The sequence below is a fragment of the Brassica rapa genome, chromosome A07, assembly GCF_000309985.2.
Source record: "Brassica rapa cultivar Chiifu-401-42 chromosome A07, CAAS_Brap_v3.01, whole genome shotgun sequence".
Classification (NCBI taxonomy): domain Eukaryota; kingdom Viridiplantae; phylum Streptophyta; class Magnoliopsida; order Brassicales; family Brassicaceae; genus Brassica; species Brassica rapa.
This window is the reverse complement of record NC_024801.2, coordinates 9,026,557-9,037,010: the sequence shown is the minus strand read 5'-3', so window position 1 is coordinate 9,037,010 and position 10,454 is coordinate 9,026,557. Positions and strand designations below refer to the sequence as shown.

At 38.4% G+C, this 10,454-nt stretch overlaps 3 protein-coding genes across 4 annotated transcripts; 2 read left to right on the top strand and 1 right to left on the bottom strand.

Moving 5' to 3' along the window:
- Window positions 1-1,260: 1,260 nt before the first annotated feature.
- Window positions 1,261-3,760, top strand: LOC103828868 (probable apyrase 5; the record flags this gene model as incomplete). Its single annotated transcript, XM_033275945.1, has 5 exons — window positions 1,261-1,375; window positions 1,458-1,570; window positions 1,640-1,747; window positions 1,889-1,931; window positions 2,259-3,760. Coding segments are annotated over 5 exons (588 nt in total), but the record flags the coding sequence as incomplete, so codon positions are not given.
- LOC103828678 lies at window positions 3,582-6,308 on the bottom strand. The gene is made up of 11 exons (XM_009104303.3): window positions 6,079-6,308; window positions 5,892-5,963; window positions 5,652-5,747; window positions 5,508-5,583; window positions 5,307-5,408; window positions 5,111-5,181; window positions 4,913-5,011; window positions 4,664-4,801; window positions 4,452-4,554; window positions 4,063-4,274; window positions 3,582-3,905 (listed from the first exon to the last, which is right to left on the bottom strand). The coding sequence occupies exons 1-11, from the start codon at window positions 6,130-6,132 to the stop codon at window positions 3,837-3,839; spliced, it is 1,092 nt and encodes a 363-aa protein (XP_009102551.1). The 5' UTR covers window positions 6,133-6,308; the 3' UTR covers window positions 3,582-3,836.
- Window positions 6,309-7,235: 927 nt separating this feature from the next.
- Window positions 7,236-9,095, top strand: LOC103828677. 2 transcript variants are annotated; one of them, XM_009104302.3, is made up of 5 exons: window positions 7,236-7,381; window positions 7,481-7,590; window positions 7,676-7,790; window positions 8,042-8,156; window positions 8,235-9,095. In XM_009104302.3, exons 2-5 carry the CDS (start codon window positions 7,490-7,492, stop codon window positions 8,873-8,875), a joined length of 972 nt encoding a protein of 323 aa, XP_009102550.1. In that variant the 5' UTR covers window positions 7,236-7,381; window positions 7,481-7,489; the 3' UTR covers window positions 8,876-9,095. The 2 variants fall into 2 exon arrangements, with proteins under 2 accessions (XP_009102550.1, XP_009102549.1); XM_009104301.3 differs by having other exon boundaries at window positions 7,253-7,590.
- Window positions 9,096-10,454: the final 1,359 nt, after the last annotated feature.

Sequence of the window (10,454 nt, the reverse complement as noted above, 5' to 3'; positions counted from 1 at the left end):
CTAGAAAAATCAAATAGTCAATTGCAAAAGTATCCCATGTAGACTTCTTGCGATATTGAGAAGACTTTCAGAAGACTTCTATAGAAGTCTTCCCCGAGAAGACTTCACGAGAAGTCTTCTATAAAAAATCAAATTTTTGACAAACTTCGGTCAATTGCAAAACTTTCAAAAGTCTTCTCTGGCATTTTCGAGAATTTTCCAAATTTAAAAGTAAACCAATATTTACAAAGAAAGACTTCTCGAAATGTTTTTATATAGATACTGATAACAAAACAGAGAATAAGAAGGTGATGAGATGAGAAGAATGGTTGGATTGATGGATGCAATGGAGCTAAGCTTGCTGGTTGTATAACACTCTCAAGACTTGACCGATAGATGAGATTGATAGATGGATATAGATTGACTCTCTCAATCAATGGACAGATAGATAGTCTTGAATCACACAAGGCTCCTTCGACGTGGCTTGAATAGGTCTTAGTGAATCACACACAAAGAACTAGAGAACTAACAACAAAGAATTCACAACTTTGTTTTAAAAGAAAAAACAGTTTTTTATTACTTTCAATGATCAAGAGTAATTTACATTGAAGTATGACATGAGCTTATATAGGCTCGACATTGGGATTACCAGTGCCGGTCTGGACTCGTGTGGAACGACAAAAATACTGCCCGTTAACCATAATTAAAAGTTTTACTATACTTTAAAAATGTAACCACAATAATACCAAATATTTGCTTGCCTTTTGTTGCTTGTGAAATAAGTAAGTTGCTAAAAAACTATATCCATTGTTGTTTGTTTATATATTATCTATGGTAGTAGTAAGCTTTGTGATTTCGACATTTTAATAAAAGCATTTCTTTAACATATGCACCACTAGTTTAGCACTTCTGATTAAAAGATTAAGGCATCTATGACCCGAACCAAAACCTAGTTAGTTGGAATAATAGATGTAAAGTTTTTTATAATACGCGCCTCCATTGACCAACTTCTTCTCCACTACGAAAGCAAAGAACCAGTGTCAGAAGCTTCGTCGGCGGGAGGCTGTCCATATTTTTCGGAACTCCTATTTCTTAAGTCAGGTTCTAAACGTAAAAGGAAGAACCTTAGAATCTGTAAAAAAAAAAAAAAAAGAAAAAAGAAAAAAGAAATCGGAGATGATGGAGGATCCTCTCTCATGGTTCAGATTCTACCAGACGACCACCGACGATCGCGGTGGTACACATTCACTAAACCCAAGTCGAAATCAATTCTCCTGCTAATCATCATTGGGGTTACTGTTTGTTTGCTATTCAAACATTGAGTTGTCCTCTTCAAGAAAGGTTCTTAGATCCTCTGGCTTTACGTTTATAGACGAATGGGCTTCTGTTATTTCTGGTTAGTTGGTGGTTTTGTGACTCTTGTTCTTGTTGTTATTAGTACTACTACATATCAGTGTTGTTAAAATTGTTTTGTATAGGATCTGATGAAGGTATATATGCTTGGGTTATTGCCAATTATGCACTTGATTCGCTTGGCGGTGATCCGTTACAAACAACAGGGATTGTTGAACTCGGAGGGGCTTCTGCACAGGTTTAACTTTCTCTCGTCCCTTTTTGTTCGTCTTCATCGGAAACTGCTCATGTGTGATTTCGTTTTTAGGTGGCATTTGTGTCAAGTGAGGTTGTGCCTCCTGAGTTCTCGCGTACCATATCCTATGGAGGTGTTGCATACAAAATCTACAGTCACAGCTTCCTCCACTATGGACAGGTTAAATTTTTTAGGAGCAGAGAGAGAGAGAGAGAGAGAGAGCATTTGTCTGTTGAGTGTAACTCAAGAAAAAAGGAATTTTTTTAATCCTTTGTTAGTTTTCAACAAGTTAAAATTTAACTTTTTGTAGCTGCTTCGCAGGACACAGCACAGGAAGATTTATATGAATCACTCCAGAACTCAGGTTAGATGTTGACAAATTGTTAGATTATTCACTTTTGTTTAGTGAGCTTGTAAAGTGCACTTTTGAGTTTAGCCACTTGCATCGAACACCTAAGCTGACAACTATTAAAAGAACATTCTACCACTAGACTAACTAGAGTTTTGTCAATTTTTTTGGCCGGGTATTATCTATAAAAATATTAGGGCTGCAAGCCGTAGCTTCCTTTGCTTGGGCTCAGGGCTGGTACTGGCCACTTGAAATAATCTCTTATTTTCGCCATATATAAAATGTTTCAATGCATACAACTCTACAAGAAAAGGAATGGTTACTTACCTTGTACTCCTAAAGGATACATGGCCGGGGAAAAATCACTGAATGGTTCATTCGGAAACTCAGCTGAAGAAAGCAGATTTACAGCCACCGTTCAAGCTGCAGGCAATTTCTCACAATGTCGATCTCTTACAGCAATGTTGCAGAAAGGAAAAGGTAAGAATCATTACCGGTATATCATTCCGCGTGTCAATTGTCTTCCCCTCTTGAATTTTTTTTCCTTGTAGAAAATTGTCCTTATAAGCATTGTTCTGGATCAACATTCACTCCTAATCTTCAATGAAAGTTTTTGGTTAAAGAACAATTCTATACCACACCTCCAAGGTGTAATAATCCCACGAATTCTGATTTGTTTGAACAATAATGATCTTATTGTTTCTGTTTGAATTCAGTTCTTTGAGTTAGAAGAAACGGCTTGGTTGTCTAAAATGATTCCAGCCGCAAAGAGTTTCTGTGGAGAAGAATGGTCGAAACTTAAAGAGAAGTATCCAACATCTTAAGATAGATATCTGCATGGGTATTGCTTCTCATCAGCATATATTGTCTCCATGCTTCATGACAGTCTTGGTTTTGCTCTTGATGATGATAGGTTAGAATTTGTGTTACTCTCTGCAAATTCAAGAAAGTTAACATCAATTAATGTGGTTTTGATCAATAACTTTGTTTGTTTTGTCTGCAGAATCAGGTTTGCGGATAATGCTGGAGCCAAAAACACACCACTAGATTGGGCACTGGGAGCTTTTATACTAAATAATGCCAAAGCCAGATATGATTACAGTGGTAAATCAAGAAACATTCTTGGCTTTAAAAAAAAGAAAGTAAAAGCAATGTAGCTAAGTTCAAAATATGATATTGATTGCTTACAACATATCATGTTTCCAATAAAACCAGTAAACTGTACTGTCACATATATATGTATTTTAAGTTCAATTTTCTTTTTCAACTATTGTTTTTTTTTCAATTCAAAGCTTCTTATTTTGTAATAAGTTGGAAAAAAGTTCGGTGAATGAGTTTGAATATATGCATCATTTTTGAATAAAACTATATCTTTTGTTTAGATGATGTACGTCTTCAATTGGTAAAGTTTGTCTCGGTAGTGATACAACGAATCAAACTAACCTGAATCAAAACTAAACAAAAACATGTCTGCATAACCAAAAAAAACATGTCTGCACGACGTTTTATATATTTTGTTTTCCAAAACGAGATCAAAATGAAATAAAACACACCACACAAAACTGGTGAATATTTTTCCAGTTATTGATGAACGAGTTCACAAGTTGCAATAATCAATTCATTTCCATGATCAAAAGCTCTTACATGAAACACACAGAAGATTACTTGAAGTGTTCAAATCTTTCTTTATTGTAATTAGGACTCGAGAGTCACATATATGTAAGAAGAAAATAAATTATAAATCGAGAATGCAACCTTATGGCAATATACACATAAACACATCCATTGGTCTCGCCACAAGTACCATCCTTCTCTTAAAACATTCAAATAATACTGGCTTGATACACACAAAAAGATGTAACCGATCAACCTGAAGATTCAACCGTGTCCACTTGACGTTTTGACGCTCTAATTTGTGTCTTAATCAAGCTTAACGTTTGAATATAGGAGCGTGTCCTTCGTCAAAGGCATGTACATAAGGAAATACACCTGCAACGACCATGAGAGCACGACTGGTCAACTCCAACAACATATACGTTCAAGACTAAGCTACAAATTAATACAAACTATGATATGATTCAACTCTACATTGGCAGAATAATCTGCTCGATAGTTCATTGATTGAAGAGAGGATAAGTGAACTTACCCCAAGGATAGTTGCAATGAGCAGGATTATTCCAGTTAACCATGCAAGCGTCAGCCTAACAAGTATAACTTGAGCGATAATGGCTCCACTTGGAACTCCCTCTACCTCAGCCATCGACCGTGCAGATGAACCAGAAGAAGAGTCAACGCTCAGCAGATTAGCTGATTCTTGATTTACTCTCTCATCAAGGACGATCACTCCAACAATTTGGCCTGCAACAGCCCAAACATTTCTCAGCTTACATACTAACAGTAAAGAAAAGGAAAACACATTAAAGAGGATTAAGTATGTAGTATTAGTTTTAATTCAAAGTGTCCACCATCTTGAACTACTTTCCAAGGCACATCTTTTGAAAACTTTGAGTTTAACAAATCACAGGGACATTTCACCTTTATGAGATGTCTCCAACAGATTGAATAGCTTTGACAGTGTGGCAAGCAGTACATCCATCCCTTGCTTAACCATACCTTGCCCATACTCATGTGCTAAAGCCTGTAATTTCAAGCGAGAATAGATAATATTAGACACAATAATGACAAGCTCTGCAGGACAAGCTTTGCAAGAAAAAGAAACAGAAGAAAGGACAAATAAACGCTCTTACATCGATACCGCCAAAGCGTCCAACCGTTAACTCAGCAGGTCTCTCAATACCATGAGATAAATCCTCACGTAGATTAACTACCCCTCTTATATTCTTATATAGAGCCAAAAGGTTCGATGCAAATTTCCTCTCTGCTTCCTGCACACGGTAACAAAAGTCAGACCCCAAAAGCATTCTTCAAATGGAAATCACCAATATCTTACAAGCAATTCCGGAAGCTATATAATTTCATGGAGTTAATAATATCACCTTTTCCAAATGGAACTCCACGTTTGCCCCACCGATACTAAGCAATCCAGTCAATGGTTCAGCAGAGCCAGCGACATATGATCCACCCAACCAAGATGCCTAGAGATGATATAACCACACCATCAACTACTGGTCACAATGATATGCAAAAGGCGTAAAAAGTGTTTGCACTTAATATGACGGTCATTGTTGACTTACAAACTCATTCATGTCTTTGTCAGTCACATCAGATGAGGGTTCATTGACAGACATAACAGCCACTCCACTTTCTGCAGAATTTTTGGAAAGTTTAACGTAATGTATTTAAAGCAATGCTTCAACCCAAATGAAGACACTAGAAACTATTTTATTCATGCTTTATCAGATAGTTCTGCTACTCAAGCTATCACGGCACCTGGAAGTTCAATATCAGCTTTGTAAGAATCAGAACTGATACTGCCTCTTATGGCATTTCCCAAGAAAGAATGACTAGGTAAGGTCTCCTTCACAAGCGCATCTGCAAGTCAAAACAAACACTTAAAAATTTCGACATAAAAGATTTTTGGTTCATGTCAGAACAGAGCACTAAGGGCTTCCAGTGTATTTAGCTGCATACCATCAGCTCCAGCGATTTCTAGTACAAAAGCAGCACGAGGCCTCTCAAATGGATTAGGTCTTAGAATCTTGTTCAGCTACAACAAGAAAATGATTTTAACCAAGAATAAAAACTAGCAAAAATTTATAAGAGCATTTAAAAAACCTTGGAGGAGCCATCAGGTGTCAAAGTAGCTGGAGGTGAAAAACCCAACAAGGCAGACACTGCTGCAGATACTTGAGAGAGAGACATGGGAAGCGCCTGTTGATTTTCATATCAAAGGAAGAAGGTGACAAAATGTGATTACCCACCACTTGAACACTCAAAAGTAAATTATATGATGAATTTAAATCTGTCTGGTGATCGCTCATCAAGAGCCAAAATGAGGCAAGGGAGAATGATGACCTGGTCTGAAGGTGGACGAAGGTATTGGTTGTTGGATCCATCAATGAAGAAAACAGAACCAGTGGCTTCTCCCTATCACAAAAACCGATCCAATTCATCATCAAAACTCAAAGTCAGATCCATAAGACAGAGATTTGTACAGGTGAGATTCCGTGGGAGGAGACACACGAAGAATAGAAGAACGAACCCTGTAACTGAGGGTTAGAAGAAGAGACACGACGAATATGGACAAAGCTTGCATCTTTAGAACGAGAAAGAGAGATGGGAGTAATCTGGCGAGGATGTTTAATGGAGGAGAGAAGTCAGATTTCGTGCTCGAAGTGGTAGACACACCTGTACGGTGTCAATCAAATATCGGTCCAACGCGGTATTAAGTTCGGTTAATGTTTTTGGTATTTTTATTTCATTTGGTTTACAACTTCTTCTTTTTTCGCTCGAAGTTTATTAACCGTAAACTGTATGATACAAAGAAAGCCCTAAAAAAGGCAAAACAACAAAGACCAACAAAAGACCTAACACGTAGGTCCAAACTAAGGAAACTCTTAAGGCATGAAGCTCAGCAAGAGGAAACCGTAGGGGAAGAGAAATTCATCACCCACCACGTAGACGTACTTCATCTTCCTCCGGTGCCAGAGACGAGCCGCGACGACGGAGCTCCACCAAATAGGAGAGGCAAGCCGAATAAGAAGCTGCTCAAACCGAACAGCTCTCACCGAAAATCACAGACGATAAGGCTAATCTGGCAGATCGAACGCTTCGGGAAAGAAAACAATTGTTTTCAATCGATCTAAAAACAAACATCAATTTTCCTGCATGATTGATCAGACATCTTTAATGATACTGATAAGCTTAAAGATGAAACGACCTCATGAAGGGATAGGAAAGAACAATCGATGAAGTAGATCAAGAGTCAGTCGAGACAGAGAAGAACAAAAGCGGCGATCGAACAGTATCCTGGAAAAAAAATCCAAAGGTAGCTGACGAAGAAGATGCTATTGGAGCCATCACTTTCCGGAGTTAAAGCCGGCGATGAGATGCTATAGAAGCCATCTCAACCCAGAGTTAAGAGTCTGATAGACGGGAGTCGTGGCCGGAGAGAACCGGCAAGCAAACAAAAACGAAAGATTTCTCTTTTCTCTGTAAAAGATTTTAGAGAGAACAGAAACGAGAGAGAAAGCTTCTAACAGAATGGTTTACAACTTTTGTGATTCACCTTTTTCATTTAATACTAGTGAGTTTTATCAAAAAAAAAAAAAAATTCATATGATCTTGTGGTTATTGAAATTTGATTTGTTTTCAAACCCAGCACCGCTTGCCTTATATAGAAAGGACACTGGACACCTTATATGATGAGGGGCATAATTGTAAACTCAGAGAACCGGTTCGTTTCATTTCGTTTTTAGAGAATTGGTCCCGAAATCATTTCCAGAAGGAGCAGCTGTGAGGGAGACGAACGATGGAGAGGCAGTGACAACGGAGAATCCCGCGACGTAAGGCTATGAGCTCATATTTCAGATCTATTTCAGCTTCTCCCCCTGTGTAGACCGTGGATCGGTTAACACGATTCTAAAGCTTCTCCATCTCCCTAGGCTCTGAAGATGCCTCGGCCAGGTGCTAGACCTTACGAGTGCGTGAAACGAGCTTGGCATAGCGATCGTCACCAACCTATTCGAGGTTCCATCATCCGCCAGATCTTCAGGTTTCTCTCTCTCTCTCTCTCTCACCTTTCTCGATTACTAAACTCTTTTTAGGGTTTTTGAAAATTGGGGTTTTGGATAATTCAGACTCGCCATGGAAGCTCACAGTGCGGGTACGAGGAAGAACAAAGAGTGGCAGGAGAAGTTGCCTGTTGTTGTCTTGAAAGCCGAGGAAATCATGTACTCTAAAGCCAACTCCGAGGTCCTTCTTTTCACCAACTTTCCTCTCTTTTAACCGGGCGTCTAGCTCTGGTGGTAAAGGGCTCACAGCTGTGAGTACGGCCACCTTGGGTTCGATGCCCGGCCAGTGCGGATTTCACATTCGGGCCGCAGCCACACAGATTAGTCCCTTGGGCCTGGGAAACCTTTGGGAAAACTGTGTATAAACCAAAAAAAACTTGCCTCTCTTTTATATGTGCTTCACACTGAGTTTGGATTTGTGATTCCCATTAGGAAGAGTATACGGATGCTGATACTATGTGGAATAGAGTCAATGATGCTATTGACACCATTATTAGACGAGATGAAACCACTGAAACTGGCCCTCTTTTGCCTCCTTGTGTTGAAGGTAACCTTGTTTCTTTTGGTTTCTACTGTTTTATCGTGTGTTTAATTGTGCTGTTTTTTTTTTCTTGGCTGCTGTCAGCTGCTCTTAACCTTGGGTGTATTGCTGTAAGAGCTTCTAGAAGCCAACGACATAGTAATATAAGGACTTACCTCGCTCCAAAGATCCAACAACCGGTTTCTGCTTCCGCTAATGACCCCCAATACCATCATGATTATCATCATCAAGCTCAAAGATCGACCAAACCAAGCCATACTGTTCAAGCGGCCATCCCGGTGGACGTTTCTGATAACAGCGACAGCCGTGTTGCTCCTCCTCCTCCTCCTCCTCGCGGTTACCCGTTTCTACATGAATCCGTGCCGATGCAGCAAAAGCCATTGGCTAGAAAACTAGGGACTACCACTGCTCCATCTCCAGCTCCAGTCAACTTGGGTTCAGTCTATCCTTTGTATTACGGAGGTAATGATCAAGTGGACATGTCTTTAAGAGTCCCTGAAACCCCCATAATCATTGGCATGCCTATTGGTATAAAGGCCCCGGAAGAAGCAACAGAGAGGCTCTGCGATTTATCACTGAGGCTTGGTATGTCTTCAGAACAACCACCCTCTACAAGAATAGATGCCGGCTCTAGTCGAGCTTACCGAGGAAGGCACCAACAAGAGTTATGTTTATTCTCTCAGGTGAAGAAAAAAGATGATATGTTTGATTGGTTTTCAAATTAAGACTTATATTACACACATAGTCGATCTTGTGGAGACTCCCTCCTCTAGGATTTGCTTAGTGTTACTCAAATCTTGTAAAAGCCTCAGGTTTATTGGTTAATATTGTTGACTCTACTAGTCTAGCAACATCGATTATTAAATCTTCTCTGCATCGAACAAAACAGAAACTGAGTTTGCTCTGTTAACATCAATAGTCAATGCAGATGAAAAGTATTTTTCACCACTTCGGCCCTTTGTTACTGCAATCTCTGTAAACACTTTGCGTTGCCCGCTCGGCTTAGTCTCTCCATATATGGTGGCTACTTACTCTATGTTTCACTATACATATGACTGCCATGATTACTTGCATAGTCTAGAAGATTCCCAATGATGTATTTGTGTTAGACTCACAGCTATATGGTTATCTCGCGGTTGATCCTACAATTAGTAAATGCACCAAGAGCATCTCCAATAGTGCATCAAAATAAGAGAAAACATTAAAAAAAGAAAGATTTATTTTTAATGGTACATCATTTTGAAAGGAAAAAATGAGTATGTGAACAGTAGTCCTTCAGATTTGAGAGAATATTATTTGCAATCTCATTTTGATGTCAAGCTTTTTTTATTTACACAATGGTTATTTATTTTTTGACAATTTTTATTTTTTGCGTAAACAAAATATTAACACTAAAAAGATGTGATTCATGACATAATGTTTACTTGTGTAATTTTACACAACATGATAATTAAAGATGAGCTTGATCTCGATGCACCAATTGTAGTTGGAAGAGAAGTTTCAGCTCCAGAAGTTGAAATAGCTGAAGATCAAACTACCCGATTCCAAAAGTTTTTGAGTCGGTTTAGACAAAACAAGGATAAAGAAGCTCATTTCTCTCTTTGAAATGCGTTGACTGATCATTGTGGGAAAAATTATAGTAATAGTACTGTTTAAGTAAAATTCTACAATTACTTTGTATATTATTATGTAATTTTATTAATGTAATATATATTTGCTTTTTTATAAGTTGAAGTTTGGTTTAGAATTAAAAAATAAGTAAGTATAATCTAAAATTTTATAAAATAAAGGTGTTATCTGCAATAAATAAGAAGTTAAAAATAAATATAATAAGAATTGAGAAAGAAAATGAAGGGAACCATTGGAGCAAATCACAAACTCATCTTAAGTTTACTTCATTTTGAGAGAAAAAATAAGGGAAACCATTGAAGATGGTCTGATTAGAAATCTAAGAGTCTTAAGGATCAAATGGGCTCAAAAGATTTCGGATTACGGGCGTGTCACAGGAGCCTCTCATCTTTGCATGCTGAAATGAAAGGTTTACTTTGGACAGCCTCTTGTATGAGAGATAAAAGGATAACCTCGGTACGATTTGAGACGGACTGCTCGGACTTAGTGGAAATGACTACAAATCCGATGGATTGGCCAGCCTTCACGTCAGAGATTGAGGCGTTCCAGAGGCTACAGGAGGACTTCGAGGATGTGAGTCTATCTCATATTCCTCGGAGTCGGAATGGTCGAGCAGACACGTTAGCAAAGGAGGCAAAGATCAAAAACTATATTTTCTCCCATATAGATCAGACC